The 22740-nt window shown below is 37.4% G+C and overlaps 2 protein-coding genes across 4 annotated transcripts in view; one reads left to right on the top strand and one right to left on the bottom strand.

The window, feature by feature from the left end:
- Positions 1-7505: 7505 nt before the first annotated feature.
- On the bottom strand, positions 7506-14793 carry LOC117333655 (serine/threonine-protein phosphatase alpha-2 isoform). Its single transcript, XM_033893063.1, has 7 exons — positions 14588-14793; positions 12840-12971; positions 12248-12478; positions 11701-11805; positions 9759-9982; positions 9318-9452; positions 7506-8965 (listed from the first exon to the last, which is right to left on the bottom strand). The coding sequence occupies exons 1-7, from the start codon at positions 14640-14642 to the stop codon at positions 8861-8863; spliced, it is 987 nt and encodes a 328-aa protein (XP_033748954.1). The 5' UTR covers positions 14643-14793; the 3' UTR covers positions 7506-8860.
- Positions 14794-15018: 225 nt separating this feature from the next.
- LOC117333654 (espin-like) overlaps positions 15019-22740 on the top strand; it is a 55537-nt gene continuing 47815 nt past the window's right edge. For all 3 annotated transcript variants that reach the window (XR_004533976.1, XM_033893061.1, XM_033893062.1), the window contains exons 1-3: positions 15019-15194; positions 17427-17807; positions 18352-18480. Coding sequence is in view for 2 of the 3 variants with exons in the window: in XM_033893061.1 (XP_033748952.1) it covers positions 15170-15194; positions 17427-17807; positions 18352-18480 (535 nt within the window). In the remaining variant the exon portion in view is untranslated. The remainder of the gene's footprint in view (positions 15195-17426; positions 17808-18351; positions 18481-22740) is intronic.

The following is a 22740-nucleotide window of genomic DNA, read 5'->3' as shown; positions in this document are numbered from 1 at the left end:
TACCTGGCTGCCATTTCTGTTTTACTGACCAGTCTCTAAAGTGAGCATACAGTGACAAAGGGAAAGTTGTCTATTAGAACGGAGAAAAATCTAACGGTCCTTTCGAAGAAGTTGCAACTTTCAGAATCGAAGAAGGACGCCTCTCGGCCATGATATTAACAATGTCTATGGACAGGCGAGATTATACATAAGAAATCTGTTTACGTACTGTTCAAATCCAAGACCCACATTTCCAGATGGGTATTCCTTCTGATTAATCACGATATAAGGTGAAGTTGGAGGAAGGCCCACTTGTATGTTAGCTGGATTTACCGCCCCGTTAACAGCCAGGTTCATTGTGAGACGGGGTAGTAGTTGGTGACTACACCAATGTTATTCGGGAGGCCCGTCGCATGCCTTACAGAGCAATAGGTGTTAATGTCTTGCCCATGGACGCAACCACGATAGCACAGTCCGGTCCGTTTCTCGGTTTCCCGAACCACGCGCCTACTTTGCACTGTTAAGTCGCGGATTCCCAATTGTTCCCTGTTGATACCCGATTTTGTGTACCCATTCAGTGATTTTCCCTTTAAGTGATGGGGACATTTTCCAGCTAATTTGTTCTTCAACAATCCCATTAAAATCATATGTACGTTCATACATCTGATTTTAATTAGATTGGTCCTTCTAGGACTCTTTAGTGAGGTTAGGGACATTTTCAAGCTGTTTCGTCCTTCTATAACCCTTCCTTTATATGTTAGGGATTTTCTCTATCTGTTTCATTCCCTCTATGACTCGTCAGTAAAGTTAGAGACCTCATACAGCTGGTTGGTACTTCAAGGCCTCGTCTAATCAGTGATGTTCGGGACATCATATAGCTGTTAGTCCTTCTAGGACTTGTCAATGATGTTTAGGATGATGTTTTTTCCCCCGATTAATATCTTTTTAGCCAGGCAAAACTTATTAATATATTACAAATATGGCCTCTCACAGGAGGGCTTGCGGTCGTCATTCTTTTCCCACATTCATTCTACTTGTCAGTGATGTTAGGGACATCATACAGTTATTTCGGCCTTCTATACTTGTCAGTGATGTAATGGACATCATACAGCTATTTCGGCCTACTATACTTGTCAGTGATGTTTGGGACATCATACAGTTATTTCGGCCTACTATACTTGTCAGTGATGTAATGGACATCATACAGTTATTTCGGCCTACTATACTTGTCAGTGATGTTAGGGACATCATACAGTTATTTCGGCCTTCTATACTTGTCAGTAATGTTAGGGACATCATACAGCTATTTCGGCCTACTATTGTTATAGGTGATGTTAGGGGCATCATACAGATATTTCGGCCTACTATTGTTATAGGTGATGTTAGGGGCATCATACAGCTATTTCGGCCTACTATTGTTGTCGGTTATGTTAGGGGCATCATACAGCTGTTTCGTCCTTCAGGGATTCGTCAGTGATGTCGGGGACATCATACAGATGTTTCGGCTTAATAAACATGACAGTGATGTTAGGCAAATCATGCAGCTGCTTCGTCTTTCTCGGACTTGTCAGTGATGTTAGGAACATAAACCGCAGTTTCGACCTTCTATGAATCGTTCGTGATGTTGGGGACATCATACAGCTATTTCGGCCTGCTATACTTGTCAATAACGTTAGGGATATCATACAGGATGTTAGGGACATCATACAGCTGTGTCGGGCTTAAGGGACTCGTCAGTGATGTTAGAACATCATACAGCTATTTCATCCTACTAGTCATTGATGTTAAGGACATTATACAGCTATTTCAGCCTACTATACTTGTCAGTGATGTTTGGGACGTCATTCAGCTAGTTCGGCCTACTATACTTGTCGGTAATGTTAGGGACATCATACAGCTATTTCGGCCTACTATACTTGTCAGTGATGTTTGGGACATCATACAGCTATTTCGGCCTACTATACTTGTCAGTGATGTTTGGGACATCATACAGCTATTTCGGCCTACTATATTTGTCAGTGATGTTTGGGACGTCATTCAGCTAGTTCGGCCTACTATACTTGTCGGTAATGTTAGGGACATCATACAGCTATTTCGGCCTACTATACTTGTCAGTGATGTTTGGGACATCATACAGCTATTTCGGCCTACTATACTTGTCAGTGATGTTTGGGACATCATACAGCTAGTTCGGCCTACTATACTTGTCGGTAATGTTAGGGACATCATACAAGTATTTCATCCTACTATACTTGTCAGTGATGTTTGGGACGTCATTCAGCTATTTCGGCCTACTATACTTGTCAGTGATGTTTGGGACATCATACAGCTATTTCGGCCTACTATACTTGTCAGTGATGTTTGGGACATCATACAGCTAGTTCGGCCTACTATACTTGTCGGTAATGTTAGGGACATCATACAAGTATTTCATCCTACTATACTTGTCAGTGATGTTTGGGACATCATACAACTATTTCATCTTACTATACTTGGCAGTAATTTTAGGGACATAATACAGCTATTTCGGCCTACTTTACTTGTCAGTGATGTTAGGGACATCATACAGCTAATTCGGCCTTCTATAATCGTCAGTGATGTTAGGGACATCATACAGCTATTTCGACCTACTATAGTTGCATAAACATGTATTAGAATCTGTCCTTACTGCCAAGTACCAGGGAAACGACACTTCAGTCAGTAGAACTGTAGTGAACTAAGAAATAGATAGGTTGTATAGGATATCATTAGGTCAGTTAAGAGTTAAGTTTTACATGTTATGTGTTCAAAGTTACCTAGAGTAGTTAAAGCTATACGCTATAGTCAGCCAAATCTATGCGAGTTGCTTCCCTTAGATTAGTTGTTAATGAACCTGTTTAAGATTAACGACCTTCATTTGTTGTCTATGTCAAATAACCAAACGGTAGCACCTGAAAGCCAGTCATGGATATGTTGCACACGGTTTTGTTTAAATGTGTGTGAACTGTTAAGTGTGAATGCGCCGGCGATAGTGTGGAAGATGGATGAAACTTCATTGGATTATATTGTACCTTCGGGATTTTCATTTGGATTAATAAATATAAGTAAACTTTATATCCAGTGTTGAATTATGTTTATCGCACCAACCATCCCAAAAGAACTTTCACGTCCCTGTTATGGAGAGCGGACGTTACAGAACATATAATGGTAACAAGGCCATTGGTTTTCTGAGGAGAAATGTTAATATTTCAAGCACCATTATCAATACCAAAGCTTACAGTCTCTATTGGCCACTCCTAGCTGAACGTCGTCTGAAAACACTTTTAGTATTCTGTCATTAGTGTTCCTACAACTGATAGCCTCTTGCCTATTGACAGCGCTAGCAGCACCAGAAAACCAAATCTTCAGAAATATATCTGCAACAAACGACAACCTTACTGGTCTTACTTCCCGCACACCCCAGTCCAGTGGAATGCTCCCCCTACAGCCATTGTAGACGCATTTTGCAACTCGCAACTCGAACTTTGTAACTCGCAACTAGAAGAAAAGAAACACTCATTGTAGACAGTGCTTCACGTTCAGAGATCAGCTGACTACAGATGTACTCGCACCTCTTATAGTTTTGTGTTAAATAAACAAAATCTGTTAACTTATTTTGTCCCAACACACTCCAGACAGCCAATCTGTTATGCCAAGGTCTGGTTAAACTATTAAGCATGATCTACGGAGCGTCCCAATTTACATTTAAACATGATCCGTCGTATTTTATAGTTACATCTAAAAGATGGGAAGCAGAGTTAGAGCCTCCTAGTAGACGAACCAGTTATCACAAAAAGAACTTCGAGCCAGGCGACATATTTGATATTATACCCGTTTATATGCATGCAATATTATTAGACGACACCAGTTCAGTTGGGGAATTTTGTGGTCAAAGTAATGACATTGTTCAGGTCAAACATTCGTCGTAGTGGCATTTCTTTCCAGCATGCTTCTCCTCCATCCTGAACCTTTGTTTCTTGTTTAATAATAATCAGTATTTTTAATAATACTTCACGATTACCTTACCGGATATAGCCATCCAGCAAGCTACTTGCCAAACATATTGACCCAGGAACTCTTGGTTATTGCTAAGTTATTTAAATAGGAATTGTATGGAAGTCCCAACTGAATAGCATGTCAAATAACAGAATATAGAATAAGAGACTTTTACATTTAACGAAGGACTTTGCAATATTACTAGATGCTTTACATTTTCCATTCAGATGAGAGTGGATTCCCCCATGTTTCTCAAAGTTTAACGGTTTGAAACACTAAATGCTATTTCGTCTTTCCATCTCCATTCCACTTGATTTTAATACCTAATCAAAAGGCCAAAAGCCCTGAGAAACGTCAGGGTCTGAGGTCATACAATAAGAAATTAGGGCACGAGTCAAAAAGTTGTCTTCCTTCGTCATTTGTGTTGCTAAGTCATATATCTATTTATTAGCACAATGCATCATATACACTATGTGTTGGTTATCCGAAGATATAGATTTGAATTTCCTGTCGTAGTTGTACCGAGAGAAATATATATAATTTATGTACAATTCGTCAGGGTATCGGGCCGACCATCACTGCGCCATTGAAACGTTCTTTATTAAGAACGTCGATGTGGCGCAGCGGTATAAGCTGCGGGTATTTCCGGCTAGGCGATTGGGTGCCGTAGATTGTGAGTTCGAGGCCCGGTCAGGGCACGAATCAAAAAGTGTCTTCCTTCGTCATTTGTGTTGCTAAGTTATATATTCAAGAAAACATGTATGTATAACATATTTATCTGCTGACAACTTTCCAATAGTTGAGTATAGATCTTTCGCTATTTCTTTAATGCTTGTGGAAGATTATTGATATACTTCTGAATCAGTAAATCTGCTTGTAAACTTTGAAAACAAGGGCCCAATGGGCCCGAATCGCTCACCTGCAATGCAGTGATATTTTCATATATGGATCCTGCAGTTATTTGAAAGCATGCAACAGGGCCAATATAATGTCTCTCGGCACTTTGGCTATTCAGAAGTAATTTAAAGATTTAAGCATACTTCACCGACGTGACCTTGAATGTGAGTCAGGGTCATTCATTTGAACAAACTTGGAAGCCCTTCACCCCAGCATGCTACAGACCCAATATCAACTCCATGGGACTCTTGGTTATTGAGAAGTTGTTTAAAAGATTTTAGCCTCTTTGACTCATGACCTTGAATGAAGGTCAAGGTCATTCATTTGAACAAACTTGGGAGTACTTCACCCAAGCATGCCACGTGCCAAATGATAAGTCTCTGGGACTCTTGGTTATTGAGAAGAAGTCGTTTAAAGGTTTTAGCTTTTATGTCGCCTGTGACCTTGAATGAAGGTCAAAGTAATTCATTTGAACAAAATTGGTAGCTCTTCATCCCAGCATGCTACAGACCCAATATCAACTCCCTGGGACTCTTGGTTATTGAGAAGTAATTTAAATATTTCAGCCTATTTGATCCCTGTGACCTTGAATGAAGGTCAAGGTCATTCCTTTGAACAAACCTGGTAGCCCTTCATCCAAGCATGCTACAGGCCAAATATTAGGTCTTGTGACTCTTGGTTATTGAGAAGAAGTCGTTTAAATGTTTTAGCCTTTGTTTGACCCCTGTGATCTTGAATGAAGGTTAAGGTCATTCATTTGAACAAAATTGGTAGCCCTTCATCCCAGCATGATACAGACCCAATATCAACTCCCTGGGACTCTTGGTTATTAAGAAGAAGTCGTTTAAAGATTTCAGCCTATTTGATCCATGTGACCTTGAATGAAGGTCAAGGTCATTCATTTGAACTAACTTGGGATCCCTTCATCCCAGCATGCTACAGGCCAAATATTAGGTCTCTGTGACTCTTGGTTATTGAGAAGTCGTTTAAAGATTTCAGCCTATTTGATCCCTATGACCTTGAATGAAGGTCAAGGTCATTGATTTGAACAAACTTGGTAGCCCTTTATGCCAGCATGCTTCCGACCTAATATCAACTCCCTGGGACACTCGTTTATTGAGAAGTAATTTAAAGATTTCAACCTATTTGATCCCTGTGACCTTGAATGAAGGTCAAGGTCATTCATATAAACAAACTTGAGATCCCTTCATCCCAGCGTGCTACAGGCCGAATATTAGGTCTCTGTGACTCTTGGTTATTAAGAAGTCGTTTAAAGGCTTAGCCTTTTTGACCTTGAATGATGGTTAAGGTCATTCATTTGAACAAACTTGGTAGCGCTTCACCCCAGCATGCTACAGGCCCAATATAAAGTCCCTGTGCCTCTTGGTTATTGAGAAGAAGTCGTTTGAAGATTATAGCCTATTTGACCTCTATGACTTTGAACAAAAGTCAAGGTCATTCATTTGAACTAACTTGGGATCCCTTCATCCCAGCATGCTACAGGCCAAATATTAGGTCTCTGTGACTCTTGGCTATTGAGAAGTCGTTTAAAGATTTCAGCCTATTTGATCCCTATGACCTTGAATGAAGGTCAAGGTCATTGATTTGAACAAACTTGGTAGCCCTTTATGCCAGCATGCTTCCGACCTAATATCAACTCCCTGGGACACTCGTTTATTGAGTAGTAATTTAAAGATTTCAACCTATTTGATCCCTGTGACCTTGAATGAAGGTCAAGGTCATTCATATAAACAAGCTTGAGATCCCTTCATCCCAGCGTGCTACAGGCCGAATATTAGGTCTCTGTGACTCTTGGTTATTAAGAAGTCGTTTAAAGGCTTAGCCTTTTTGACCTTGAATGATGGTTAAGGTCATTCATTTGAACAAACTTGGTAGCGCTTCACCCCAGCATGCTACAGGCCCAATATAAAGTCCCTGTGCATCTTGGTTATTGAGAAGAAGTCGTTTGAAGATTATAGCCTATTTGACCTCTATGACTTTGAACAAAAGTCAACGTCATTTATTTGAACAAACTTGGTAGCCCTTACTCCCAACAGGCTTCATGCCCAATATCAACTCCCTGGGACTCTTGGTTATTGAGAGGAAGCTGTTTCAAGATTTCATCCTATTCGACCCCTGCGACCTTGAAAGGTCAGGGTCATCCATTTGAACAAGCTTGGTAGGGCTTTATCCAAGCATGCTACAGGGCCAATATCAATACATTTTGGTTTTTGAGAAGTTGTTTGAATGAAATGTTTATGCAGAACGACGGACAAAGCATGACTATAGGTCATCCTGACCCTTCAGTTCAGATGACCTAAAAAGTGTGGTTTTTAAAGTGAAATTCCATCACATGAATGCAGTGGTTAATCTAGGATTTGGGGAGGGGAATACTTAAATTTTAACATTGTACAGCTATTCTTTGCTATAATTGTTAGATTTCATTAAAATTTGGGGGATTTCCCATTTTGGAAAATTTTCCCGTTTTATGAAAGTAATTTTTGATGGGGAATTTGTTTTGTTCAAAGGGGCATACTACCTAATTTCGGTAGTAAAATCGGTCTATATTAACCTCTTGAATGTGATCACTTATTGTCAAAAGTTGAACACCAAAATATTCTTACAAAACATCTTTTATTCGGTCATCATCTTTTCTATACAACAAATAATGTATTAGATTTACATGATCATTGATCAGTTTACATTTCATCTACATATTTTACACCATAAATTAAGGAAAGAAAAAAAATATTAGTGACTTAAAAACCTTGTTTTGTGTTGTATCACGTGTTTCCCCTGTTGATATATCGATGTGTAGCATAAATCTGAGGTCTATAATTAATGACATCATAGTTCTATGTTTGTGGTCCAGATATTCCACCCTATATGATTTGTGCTATTTTAGTAATCAGAAATTTAGACAAAACTAAAATACAAATTTACAGAATTATATACATGAAATGAGATAAGTTAAGAATAAAATCTCATGTCGGCAAACCATGACACTTATGTACATAAATTGAACAATGAGAGTTAATTTGTCATTTGCGTCATAATGGTGATTCAGGAAATATGCAAGGAAAGACTACAACATGTACCTGCATGTTATTATTATTCTCAACCATTCCTATTTAAAGCTATACAGGGACTAGCTCTCACTTTTTGACTTGGTGACATCCTCTATAGGCTACGGAGGATGAATTAAATAGGGAGGGCTTATGATGTAACACCATGCTATATCACATCAACATCATTTCCTACAACTTCTGTATGACCGTTTTATGACCTGATGTCAAACGTTACATTTACATTGTTCAAAGAAATATGTTGCTCTATAAAGGCAGAACAATGCTATGCAAAATTGCACAAGGCAGACACACTTAGATTAACACTCAACTGATATTAATATTTTGATCTTGACACAATTCATCTTTACATGTATGGATTTAAATCAAATTGTATTATCTCATGATTTTGCCTGGATTATTAATAGATCTATGAAAGCCAGACCAAGTGGTAAAATATTTGAAGCTCCAGTTCTGAACACAGTTCATGTTGACATGTACAGGAGCTAGACTAAAAAAGTTAACATTTACAACAAAATGTTTTAAATGTACAACATTAAATGATGCAACAGGACTCGTACACACCAATACTACATGTCACTGTCAATACGTTAATTATGTTGTCCGTGCAGGATGGAGTCCCCATGGCAAAAATCGAAAGTTACATACTCCTTCATTCTACATCTTCTGATCCACTTCATCCCAGAGACAACATATGCACTGTCTGCAGGACTTCATTTCAGTCAATCACATCAGCCGCAACACAAGCATATTTTTCACTGGCATTCATTTAATGTCCAGAGAATTTAAGAAGTCAAACTGTTAATGTTTGCGACTGATTTATGAATGAACATCGTCAATTTTGTGTCCAATTTTAACCATCCAAAAGACTTATTCATTACTGATCATATTTTTGCTTTCCCTTTCGGTTGACCCCTAGGTGGTGTTACTGGTCTCCCTGCGTTTAGTCCTCCATATGGGAATTTTTTCTTGTCTGCAGGTTTCAATATCTAAAACATTAAAATGAACATCTTTTACAAAACTTATTACTAGAAGTATGACTCAACACTGAAGAAAATTAAAATCTGATGAGATTAACAGGTAAATTTCTTCTCCTGAACAACTTGCCACTTTATTTTGACTTCAAACCATTCGTTAATAATCTAAATATTTTAATCTGGTTCAGATTAATTTAGGAGGTAATCGTAACATTCCCCCGCCCACCCCAACAAGTTCAAAAGCAAAACTGAAAAGTCAAAACACACTTTTGTCTTCTGGGGTGTCTAAACAAACCCTCAGGGGTCAAGTGAAAGCCCTGATTGCTTCAAATATTTCTAGCACACGAGTTGTTAAGACAGTTACCTGGAATGAGCACATTAAAGTTTCATCCACACTCATCATAGCACCAGCATTGTCGAATTCCCCACAGTAATTTGGTGCAGAAAATAAAGTCACCAGTTGTCTTTTGGCAAAGAACTCGTATCCATCTTCTACTACCTATGAGAAGAAATTAAATAATCAACATGATTAGTTTTCGGACAGGGTAGATCTTAAGAAACAGTGACTGACTTGCCAGAGAAACACAAAATGATTTTTAAGGTCACATTTTCAGTAAAGTTAATCATATGTCAGAAGCAAGTTTACGTGTAAATTTCCGGAAAAAAAAAAAAAAAGAGTTCAATATTGTAATCATTATGCAGCTAGATTGATTGTTTAATATCTTAATAATCATACAGCTAGATGCTAACTGCAACCAAACTCTCTAAAGAAAGCCTTGATTATTATTTCAGGATAATACAGTACCTGATGAGCTCGACATATAAGATCCAAGTCATGTTTGTGTAGAAATTTGGCCACTACTTCTGCCCCAAATGTGAAAGACACCCCTCTATCATTCTCTCCCCATCCCATCGTCTCCTTGTCAGGATCAGACCACAAAAGATCGCACAGTAATCCCTGATCTGGTACATCTGTCGGCCTCATGATCCTCCTGATCTGTTCCATGGATTGTAAATCGGGACTCAAACCTAGTCACAAAATAAGTATTAGACAAACTAATAAAACATTTGATCAAAGTTGATAAATTATAAATATAACAAAGTCAAAGAAGATATATAACATAGCAACAGAAATGACGAAGGAGGACAACTTTTTGACTCGTGCCCTGACTGGGCCTCGAACTCCTGATCTATGGTACTCAATCGCCTAGCCAGAAATACATGCAGCCTATACCGCTGCCCCACATCGGCGTTCTTATTAAAGAACGTTTCAATGGTTCAGTGATGGTTGGCCCGATACCCTGACATGATCATTGTGGAAGTCGTCTATTAGATGATATGAATACCTGGATCGCAATGTATTTGCATATATGGATACGAATTGTACATATATTATAAATATTTCTCTCAATACAACTACGACAGGAAAAAAAATCCACAGAAGATATATATACATTCATTATATGGGAAAGCCCAATCCCAACATACTCATGGATTATACAGGACTTCCCCAATGATCAAACTTTGGGAAAGAAGCTTCTTTAATTAAAGAGACAGTCGCAAGTGTCACGTACACCAAAGCCCCTCTCCACTGTTCAAATATCTTGATGACTATAAGATATGAAATCTTAATAATTTACTGGTTTTTTTTACATTGTAGAAGTCAAGATCGTATTTATGTATTCCCTCAACAATGTTAAACTTTTCATATCTGACTGGGTTCTCTTATCGAAAACTAGAATATATCATTTTCAAATTCAGCTCCCAAAATTACTCTGGATTTGTAAATGTATTTTCTGGAAAAGTATAGTAAACTTAATAAATGTTATCACTAGTAACATTTGGGAAAGTGTTTGTGTTGTATGATTTAACATGTTGGTTTTTTTAAGAGTTGACATTATTGCTAGCTGTTCATGCACTTGTTAAATGTTACAGATAATCATTTCTATCTTAACAGCAGACATTCCAGGAAAACTTAATATTATTATATGTATTAAACCAGGGACCAACTAACCCTAAAATTTTAACTTGTCAGACCAGAAGAGCTTATCTACTTGTCCTGAGCAATATTTGTCCCCTGTTCCTTAAGGTTTTTTGAAAAAAGTTGTATGTATATATGCAATACGTTTATATATTTTAATCAAAGCAATTGAAATTATTAAATTTGTCCCTTCTTTTAGTTTTATCTTAAAACATCGTGAAAATTATACAACAGAGAGCAGATTTTTTTTGCTGCAAGTGACAACCTTTGCCGTTGACCTCCACAATGTCATATTATGTAAAACTTGTTCTCACAAGCTGGTATAAATTTAACATTCGCTCTTGGTTTTCTAGCTCAAGATACTTTTTCTTATTTTCTTGCATCCAGGCCACTCACTTGCAAGAAACAGAACTGACTCCCATGTCCGCCAAACAGTGCGAGTTTTTGCAGAATTTTTCAACAATTTACTCTAACCAAGCATTCAAATATTTAGCATTAACATCACAATGCAACTTGACAAGTCAGTGTTTTAATTGGCACATTTTCTAAATCTACCTTGAAAGACAATGACTTTTCTTGTCCAAATTTGGACAAGCAATTTTGTCAAGCCCCCTATTAAATTTCTGCAATACATAATTCATAGCATTAATATTTGTCAGTTATTTATTTTCACGTTGAAGTTAATGTCTGAATTGTTTATAGCAATTCATACATCCCTTCCAAACATTACCAACTAAGAAGTTGTGACAATGGCAGTCATAATTACCTCCGTGACAACAGAAAATCTTTTCATCAATGATGGCTGCAATAGGTAAACAGTTGAAGCAATCTGTAAATGTCTTCCATAACTTAATGTTATATCGTCGTTTACCTGTAGAAGAAACAAAACATATCTTTAATAGCTGAAGATAATTACAAACCTAAATTTCATGCAGGTTGAACTATATAATGATCTTAATATATAATTAGCAAATAAGTATGCATTCAATCTGCATCAACAACATATCTATAAGTCTGGATAGTACAAACAAATGGTGATATCATTAACTCAAAAAATAAATACCAGATGCATCAATAGACCAGTGCTCATTCATGAAAACTGGTTGAAATATGACAGTTAATTAAAATATGAAATTAAAGTTTGTTTAGCCATCATGCAATATTAAATCTAAATGCATGTCCAAAGATAATTTTTCATCCGACTTGCAGAATTCATGGGAAATTGTTGGACTCATTGTTTTTAACAATGCATTTGAATAGGACTATGAAAATATATTGTAGATTGATCACATAGATCATTAAGTTATTCATACATTCATCATAAAATCCATAAATTCTGTTGATGCTGGCACATTCATGGTTTCCTCGAAGCAAGAAGAAGTTTTCTGGGTACTTGATCTTGTATGCCAACAAGAGACATATTGTCTCCAATGACTGCTTCCCCCTGTCTACGTAGTCGCCAAGAAAGAGGTAGTTGCTCTCTGGGGGAAATCCTCCATACTCGAAGAGCCTCAAAAGGTCGTAATACTGTCCGTGTATGTCACCTGAAATACAGAAAGAATAAGAACTTGGTAAGATTTCTATTCATAAAGAATAAGAACTTGGTAAGATTTCTATTCATAAAGAATAAGAACTTAGTAAGATTTCTATTCAAACATATACTATTGACTAGATTTGTTGGAATCAGACTCTTATTATTTTTAAGTATTATGGAATGGTATAACCAATAGCACAATCAAAGCGAAATCAGTTTGGTACAGATTAATTTATGCATTATGACGAAAAGAAATTAATAAAGACAACCGATGTGAGGTTAACTGTTAAATATTTGCCTTCAATTATCTTATTAGCTTTTAGTCTTAATTTTAGATATGATCTTAAACTAAATGTTATTCTCATACTTACCACAGATCTTCAATGGAGCTTCTAATTCTAAAAGAATTGGCTGACTGAGGAAGATTTCTCTGGACTTCAAACACAGCCCCCTTATTTCAGATTCAGTAAGCTGAACATTCTTTCCTGGGCGAGATCCACGAACTGCAAATATCAAAATCATTTCTATAGAGTACAAAATTCTGTTGACCAACATTTTTTATTCTGAATTTTCACATTATACACACTCGGTCCATACAAAATGTATTTTTTTTCAGAACAATTTATTTTACTGGATAAGGTATACTTAAAAATTACTTTACACCAAAATGAAAGAAGATATAGGACATGTCATAGAATCAAATTTTGTTTAAAAGTAAAGCAGCAAGCCTGTTGGACTTTCATTTCAGGTGTCGCAAGTTTAATTTTTTTTTTTTACATTTTATATTTTGATGGCTCTTTTGTGAGCAACACTAAACTCGTGGTTGGTTATGGTCAAAACTTCTTAATTGCTCCTCTCCCAACAGAGGATTTTACATCAATACAAACAGAATACAACATCGTATTCCAATTAAAATCACACTGAAGCCATTCATGATTTTCTTTCCATTTCAGGCTCAATTTATGATGTGCTTGCTTTGTATTTCCTTACGGCTTCAATTTCTGAGCAGCTCTTTGTCTCATATGCTTTATTATTTTATTGGTTTACCGGGTATTGCTCCCTCAATAAACCACATGTTCAATTGAATTGAATTGGAATATTTAGCGTCTTGATCAACATTGGGCTTGAACAGGGTACACTATTCACTTATGCCTGTCAAAACCATTGTTTGACTGAGAATTGACGGTCATTCTAAGGTTTAATGTATCTGACATTTGGTTTGGATTTATCTGAACACTTTATTAGACTGATGAAAATTTAATCAGAAATGAAGTCAATGTCGACTTCACTGATTTAGTAATTTTACAGTTCTTTCCTGGGCATCCAGTTGACCCCCACCCTCTACCAACGCTTTAGTAATATTGAAAGCTGAACCACCTTATCTCCAGACTTCAGAACTTGCATTTGGTCGTGTAAAGTGGGGATGGATTAGAAATATATTTTCGGGAGTGAAAAAAAGGGGGAATCATAAAACATGGTAGTGAAAATTGATTGTTTTAGGGTTCTGATTACATTAAGGTCCCAAGGTTTGCAAGCACACATATATAACCTTCATTTGGTCAACAACCAATTTGTCAAGTAACGCATTAAAATCATACATAATAGTATAAACGACACTGTTTAGACCAGACAACGAATGTTCATAATCATAAAAGTATGTCGTCATCTTCGTAAATCTAATGAAATTTGTACCTGCTGACTCAACCAACTGATAAAAATCTTCGAAATGTAAACATTGGAATGACGTTTGTAGAGATAAACATAGACTAGGTTATCACACTGACAGCGCTTAACTGTGATTCATATAGATAACTGTCAATTAACTTTTCAAATAGTTACGTTTTAACGAGCTATTAATTCCCTAGACCTTAGTGAAAGAATTCAAAGTCACCGCATAAAGTGGCAAATTTTGACAGAAAATAAAAACACTGGATTTACGTAAATTCCGGATAAATTTGTCGATTTGCACAAAACAAAATCAAACCATAGCTTCACACAGTTGAAACGATTTCAAATTATGCATTAAAATAACGATCGAGAGTATGACAGAGGTTTTTAGCATAATAATCATGACAGCGACGAAGAATTTCAAAATCCTCCGAGTAAACAGCGGACTTACCTTCCAACAACCTAGCTATTATGCTGTCTATATTCAATTTATCTGTATCTGCCATCACACAAGTGCTTGGGGGATAAGATAAATATGAAATAAGCGTCTAAAATGTGAAGAATAAAAGGATGATGGCAGATTGAACAGGTACCCCCCTTCCTTAGTCCAGCTTCTAAATTAAGATGGCGGCCGTTTCGAAGGCGGATTAATTTTATCTCGTAATGTTGTGATGCGGTTCATGGATACATCAAATATTAGGGACTATATCATGCATTTGTAGAACATTTTTTTCGTGATTTATTTTAGCACACTGTGAGAAAAGCTATAAACTGATAAAAAACATTGTAGCATTCTAATCATACTAAAATGAAATGCAAATAGTTGAAATTATATCTTGATATATTTTTATATCAGATCGTTGCATTCTGGGAAAATGAAACTGTAATGGCCGCGAGTACCTGACATGGAATCAGAATATTCTGGCGGCTAGCAAACCCATATCAGGGTTTGCAGGATGAGCCGCAAACCGATCACAGATAATTATTTTAATATGTTTAACCAAATACTCTAATGTGCGATTGACGTATTTTCATGAAAATGGCTGTAAAGCGCAAAGGTGAGTTAGACGTCAGCCATGTTCGGAACATAAACAAACCGATACGAACATGTTATTTGTGGTACCCGCCCTTATCCCTGTCCAAACTATTACTTGTGTTATGGAGTGCATTAATCTCAGAATATTTTAAGGATTAAAAGGACACTAGACAGATGTCCAACTCCCAGTTTCTTCGGATAAGAAAAAACATAACACGAGTTTCACCTTCATTGACCCAGATTTGACAGTTCAGGTTTTACCCTCCAATATAAGTCCATATGTGTGTTTTATAATAACATTGTTGTTCTGTCTGTACTGTGATGGACAGAAACACGTCAAATCTTATTTTGCAACTGGATGTCATGTTGATGGGAGTGCAATTCTGTACTTGCAAATATATATTATTTTTTACAACTGATGCATGTCACCATGACAACTATGTCAACTATCGAGCATCTCTGAGGCTCCCTACAGGATAGAACCCCAAATCAAGAGAAAAATGATAACTTTATCTTGTTTGACAAATGTTGTACTGACAATGATTTAGTTGTAGTCAGTATTATTATTCTGCTGATACACAGTCAGATTAGTATTTTGCGTGTACCGATTTAACCCCCTTACACAAATTTCCCTACTATCACTTCAGGCATAGAAATGGAATATTTGTACATGCATGTACACATCATTACAGAAGTACAGTCTGAAACACCTGTTTCAGAAATTTAATGATAAACATGTACGCAAAATTATCTGATGAATAATTGATGCAGAATGTGTATGATAATGGTTACTCATAATAAATGTTACATACAAGGTTGCTAGTAATAATTTAATACAAATAATTGATGCTAGGTGTTGTAAAGTGGTAATTTTGCTTTTATATCTGTTTAATTATAACAATTAGTCAAACTTTTACATATGAGCTTATACAACTTCTCCAGTTTCCTCTGCACTTGTTTATCTGATGTTTTTGTTTTTAGTTTAAATGCATATTATTAATGTCATATATATAAACATGCTTCCAAAATTGCATTGAATCTAAAATATAATAATTACTATACTGTATTAAAATACATTAAATTATTACATATTTTTAAGGCAGTTTTAGATTTTGATTAATTTTACTATTTGTCAGAAAAGACATAAGTTATCAAATTATCTACTGATTTCTTAGCTGCGATAACGTAGATCTGAACGACGGACGGACAATTTCTGACAGATGGTCGTCGTCAGAGCTACGATTCCCTTCCATTGATGGTAGTGTTTCAAAACAGTGAACCTCGAAAATGCAACAAATAGTGAATATCGTGTAACTTTGGAGTAATATTTAGTATAATTAAACATTTCTAATACAATTTTGCAATGTATTAACCTACCGTCTAATCTGGAAATCTTTAATTCGCATATATTCTGATATTATACTGCTCGGAGTTGTCTCCGCAATCCGCCATGATACTTCTCGAAGAACTCCCGCGAGGATGCTGACCCAAATATGGTACCTGACCATATATGGATGAAGCTACTACGATAAAAAAATACATAATACAGAAAATCTTGTAAAGAAAGTGAATCTTACTTTGCGTAATTAAAGAATTTCAGAATGAATTGACCTTCCTCACCGAGGTATATAACTCCGAATCTGTTGATCTGTTGAAATCTTGTGCGAAATCTCATTAGCATCAATTTATTTTGATTTCCTTTTAAGGAAATTGACCTTTACGCTTTTATCAAAGATGGCGGTATGTTTGAACTGATATCTCAGTTTGTCTTGCCCGTTTTGGATTTTACTATTCATTGTCAAACATTTGAAGTAATGTGCAGGTTTGTGGATTGAATATTGATAAGAGATACCAGAATCATCAATTTACATGTGTTTTTTTTATCTGAGAAAAATATAACCATAGCCAAATAGTGCCCGATGTGAATCACATCGGGGCTTAAAATTGCTACACTATCGGCAATGGGAGGGACTTCATACCCTGCCGGAGAGCAGTGTAGGCAGGGTATGAATATTCGTTCTACTGATTTCTATGGATACATTTTTAGTTTTTTTATGTAAATTTTATTAAAACCTGTGAGTCATTCAGGGTTCAGTAGAAAATTACTTGTTCACATAATCTGCCATATTTCACAGTGAACACCATTGTCCTGTTTATCAAGATTTATAAATTAATATTGTGCACTGTGGAGACTGTGTATTAAATATAATTGGTTCATGGTTAATTAATATAATCATTTACTTTTTTTCTTCAGATTTTCAAAAGGCAGCTGCATTTCTTCATGAATTTCTTCTGAAGTTGAATGAGGATTCAGAATGTGCAGAGTTAAGAGATACTTTAAACTTAGCTCTTCTGCAGTTGCAGAAGTATTATCGATTGTTACAGAATCGCATTCATGAGAAGAATGCTCAAGTAACATCAACGTCCTTGTCACTGACTGCCAGAGGACTGAGTCCTATGACTCCTTTTGTTGACGCACCAGACAAATTTCAGTGGCGATGGATAAACTTAGATTCTTTACGGAGTTTAACAGGAATCAGTAATGAGGAAAGTATAAACCTGACAAGGTTACCCGCGATCATTCAGGCTGTCAAGGAAAGCAACTTTGACATGTGTGTGGAGTTAATTCAGAATGGTAAGTCATGTAATTTCAATGTTATAGAGAGGTAATTAGGGTCATGTGATTTGAGGTAATTAGGGTCATGTGATTTGAGGTAATTAGGGTCATGTGATTTGAGGTAATTAGGGTCATGTGATTTGAGGTAATTAGGGCCATGTGATTTGAGGTAATTAGGGCTATGTGATTTGAGGTAATTAGGGTCATGTGATTTGGATGCCCTTTAATTAAATAAATAACTGTAGTGTATCCTACTGTCCATCTGTCTTTCCTAATTCCCACTGCCAATTCATACCCTTACTATGGGTTTACATCAGAGTGAAGACAATTGTATATCATCCCTGCAGGCGTGGAATGAGAAGTGAATGTGTCTACTACTCTTAATGTGGAACTCCAGACATGACAAAAACAACCAAGATCGATAAGTCAACTTCACTCAGTGTAATATAAATTTGAACACTAAGCAAATTTCCATGACTGTTACAATTACTATTTTATATCTTAGAAAATCCAAGAAACTTAATGAGATTATGACATCACTTAGTTGTTTTTATATTTGTAGATATTTCCTGTATAGAGGAACAAGATGGAATCGGACGGACAGCATTAATATACGCAGTACACTTTCACGAGTTAGAGATTTTGAAGTGCCTTTTGGAGAGTGGAGCTGAAGTGAATGCTACAGCTCATGGTAATTATAAACTGGTAGTACATCATGTGAATTAGTTGCTCGACACCACCAACTCCTCCTACGTCTCAGAATGTTTATCTCTGTTATAATTAAGATGCATTTATTCCAAGTTTGCATAATTAATGAACTATAATAAGCTAACAGAAAAAAGAAATGCAAGTTCAGTTGTTCTATTATAACTTTTAGACAGGTGGTCTAAATTCGATCAAATTTCTCATTGAGCTACATCTGTGCACTGTGAAAATGTTCTTCAGTAACCGATTTCAGATGGAAACACTCATGGTCGTCCAGTGCGATCAAGAGCGGTTAGAAAACGGTTGTGGGATTTTCATTTAGGCCAAAATGTCCCTATGTTGGTCCGGCACTTACGCAGAGGCGATGCCAACGTCGAATGCAATGGCTGCTTGCACATGCATTTGGGCCATTGGAGTTGCATGTTTTCCACTGACAAGTCTTGTTTTACATTATACGCTATACAGGTCAAATGGATGACACAGTGACTATCGGCTTCATCGTGAGTGATATTCTGATGCTTGAATATCTCGGGGCGTGAAAACACCTCTTGTGGTTATCCATAGTAATATTACAGCAGTAAGACATTGGGATCTGGTCTTGATACTATCCTCTTATCCATCAACATAACCTTACCCTGCTGCAGGACAATGCAAGGCCCCATGTTGCTAGGGTCAAAACAACGTTCCAGTTCTTGATTGGCCACCATAGTCCAGTCCAGTTATGTCCCCAATTGAGCATTTGTTGGACGAGCTGGACAGGAGGGTTAGAAAGCACGTCAACATCCCATATAATATCGCTCAACTCACGCAGGCCCTTATTCAGGAGTGGAATGATATCCCTCATAGGACAATAAATACATTGACTGGGTCTATGTTAAGGAGAGTAAGAGACTGATGCCAGGGGTGGGCACTCACACTACTGATTTGGATCAGGAAACGACGTAGGGTACCCTTGTTTTAACGGTATTCGAGCAAATACCAACTGTGAAAGGAAAACAAAAACATCAAAACATATTCAGAAATGACAAAATAATCGAGAAACCCACACCATGAACACATCATCAAAGAGTCATGTAAAATAATGAGTGTCGGATATAAACTTGCGTTTCTTTTTACCGCTAGTACACTATCTATAGAGTAAAAGGAGTATCTTATCTTAACTGTCGGTTTGATTTATCTGGGTAGTCTAATGTGAGGTCCGGTACTATGTGATTAAGCTCTATGATTTAAAATTATTTCAGTTATGATCGAACATAATGAAAATCAAGAAATTCCTTCCAGCCAGTATTGATTATTTGAATAGATCAGAAAATGACTATCAATACAAAGTATCCTCATTATCCTGACAGAATTAGTTTGGTTTGTGACTGTCACCCGGGCTGGATGTGAGGTTCTGAGACCCTGTACTAGTGTGATGTCACCCAGTCTATATTTAGGTTGTGAGATCCTGTACCAGTGTGATGTCACCCAGTCTATATTTAGGTTGTGAGATCCTGTATTAGTGTGATGTCACCCAGTCTATATTTATAGGTTGTGAGGTCCTGTACTAGTGTGATGTCACCAGTCTATATTTAGGTTGTGAGATCCTGTACTAGTGTGATGTCACCCAGTCTATATTTAGGTTGTGAGATCCTGTATTAGTGTGATGTCACCCAGTCTATATTTATAGGTTGTGAGGTCCTGTACTAGTGTGATGTCACCAGTCTATATTTAGGTTGTGAGATCCTGTACTAGTGTGATGTCACCCAGTCTATATTTAGGTTGTGAGGTCCTGTACTAGTGTGATGTCACCCAGTCTATATTTAGGTTGTGTGGTCCTGTACTAGTGTGATGACACCCAGTCTATATTTAGGTTGTAAGATCCTGTACTAGTGTGATGTCACCAGTCTATATTTAGGTTGTGTGGACCTGTACTAGTGTGATGACACCCAGTCTATATTTAGGTTGTGAGATCCTGTACTAGTGTGATGTCACCAGTCTATATTTAGGTTGTGTGGTCCTGTACTAGTGTGATGTCACCCAGTCTATATTTAGGTTGTGAGATCCTGTACTAGTGTGATGACACCCAGGCTGGATGTGAGGTTGTGAGATCCTGTACTAGTGTGATGTCACCCAGTCTATATTTAGGTTGTGAGATCCTGTATTAGTGTGATGTCACCCAGTCTATATTTATAGGTTGTGAGGTCCTGTACTAGTGTGATGTCACCAGTCTATATTTAGGTTGTGAGATCCTGTACTAGTGTGATGTCACCCAGTCTATATTTAGGTTGTGAGGTCCTGTACTAGTGTGATGTCACCCAGTCAATATTTAGGTTGTGTGGTCCTGTACTAGTGTGATGACACCCAGTCTATATTTAGGTTGTAAGATCCTGTACTAGTGTGATGTCACCAGTCTATATTTAGGTTGTGTGGCCCTGTACTAGTGTGATGTCACCCAGTCTATATTTAGGTTGTGTGGTCCTGTACTAGTGTGATGTCACCCAGTCTATATTTAGGTTGTGAGATCCTGTACTAGTGTGATGTCACCAAGTCTATATTTAGGTTGTGTGGCCCTGTACTAGTGTGATGTAACCCAGTCTATATTTAGGTTGTGTGGTCCTGTACTAGTGTGATGTCACCCAGTCTATATTTAGGTTGTGAGGACCTGTACTAGTGTGATGTCACCCAGTCTATATTTAGGTTGTGAGGTCCTGTACTAGTGTGATGTCACCCAGTCTATATTTAGGTTGTGAGGTCCTGTACTAGTGTGATGTCACCTAGTCTATATTTAGGTTGTGAGGTCCTGTACTAGTGTGATGTCACCCAGTCTATATTTAGGTTGTGAGATCCTGTACTTGTGTGATGTCACCCAGTCTATATTTAGGTTGTGTGGTCCTGTACTAGTGTGATGTCACCCAGTCTATATTTAGGTTGTGAGATCCTGTACTAGTGTGATGTCACCAAGTCTATATTTAGGTTGTGTGGTCCTGTACTAGTGTGATGTCACCCAGTCTATATTTAGGTTGTGAGGACCTGTACTAGTGTGATGTCACCAGTCTATATTTAGGTTGTGAGGTCCTGTACTAGTGTGATGTCACCCAGTCTATATTTAGGTTGTGTGGACCTGTACTAGTGTGATGTCACCCAGTCTATATTTAGGTTGTGAGGTCCTGTAATAGTGTGATGTCACCCAGTCTATATTTAGGTTGTGAGATCCTGTACTAGTGTGATGTCACCAAGTCTATATTTAGGTTGTGTGGTCCTGTACTAGTGTGATGTCACCCAGTCTATATTTAGGTTGTGAGATCCTGTACTAGTGTGATGTCACCCAGTCTATATTTAGGTTGTAAGATCCTGTATTAGTGTGATGTCCCCGAGTCTATATTTAGGTTGTGAGGACCTGTACTAGTGTGATGTCACCAGTCTATATTTAGGTTGTGTGGACCTGTACTAGTGTGATGTCACCCAGTCTATATTTAGGTTGTAAGATCCTGTATTAGTGTGATGTCCCCCAGTCTATATTTAGGTTGTGAGGACCTGTACTAGTGTGATGTCACCAGTCTATATTTAGGTTGTGTGGACCTGTACTAGTGTGATGTCACCCAGTCTATATTTAGGTTGTGAGATCCTGTACTAGTGTGATGTCACCCAGTCTATATTTAGGGTTGTGTGGCCCTGTACTAGTGTGATGTCACCAAGTCTATATTTAGGTTGTGTGGACCTGTACTAGTGTGATGTCACCAGTCTATATTTAGGTTGTGAGATCCTGTACTAGTGTGATGTCACCCAGTCTATATTTAGGTTGTGAGATCCTGTACTAGTGTGATGTCACCCAGTCTATATTTAGGTTGTGAGATCCTGTACTAGTGTGATGTCACCCAGTCTATATTTAGGTTGTGTGGTCCTGTACTAGTGTGATGTCACCCAGTCTATATTTAGGTTGTGAGGTCCTGTACTAGTATGATGTCACCAAGTCTATATTTAGGTTGTGTGGACCTGTACTAGTGTGATGTCACCCAGTCTATATTTAGGTTGTGAGGTCCTGTACTAGTGTGATGTCACCAAGTCTATATTTAGGTTGTGTGGACCTGTACTAGTGTGATGTCACCAGTCTATATTTAGGTTGTGTGGACCTGTACTAGTGTGATGTCACCCAGTCTATATTTAGGTTGTGAGATCCTGTACTAGTGTGATGTCACCCAGTCTATATTTAGGTTGTGAGATCCTGTACTAGTGTGATGTCACCCAGTCTATATTTAGGTTGTGA

The sequence above is a fragment of the Pecten maximus genome, chromosome 8 (assembly GCF_902652985.1).
Source record: "Pecten maximus chromosome 8, xPecMax1.1, whole genome shotgun sequence".
Lineage (NCBI taxonomy): Eukaryota > Metazoa > Mollusca > Bivalvia > Pectinida > Pectinidae > Pecten > Pecten maximus.
This window is presented reverse-complemented; position numbering and strand designations above follow the sequence as displayed.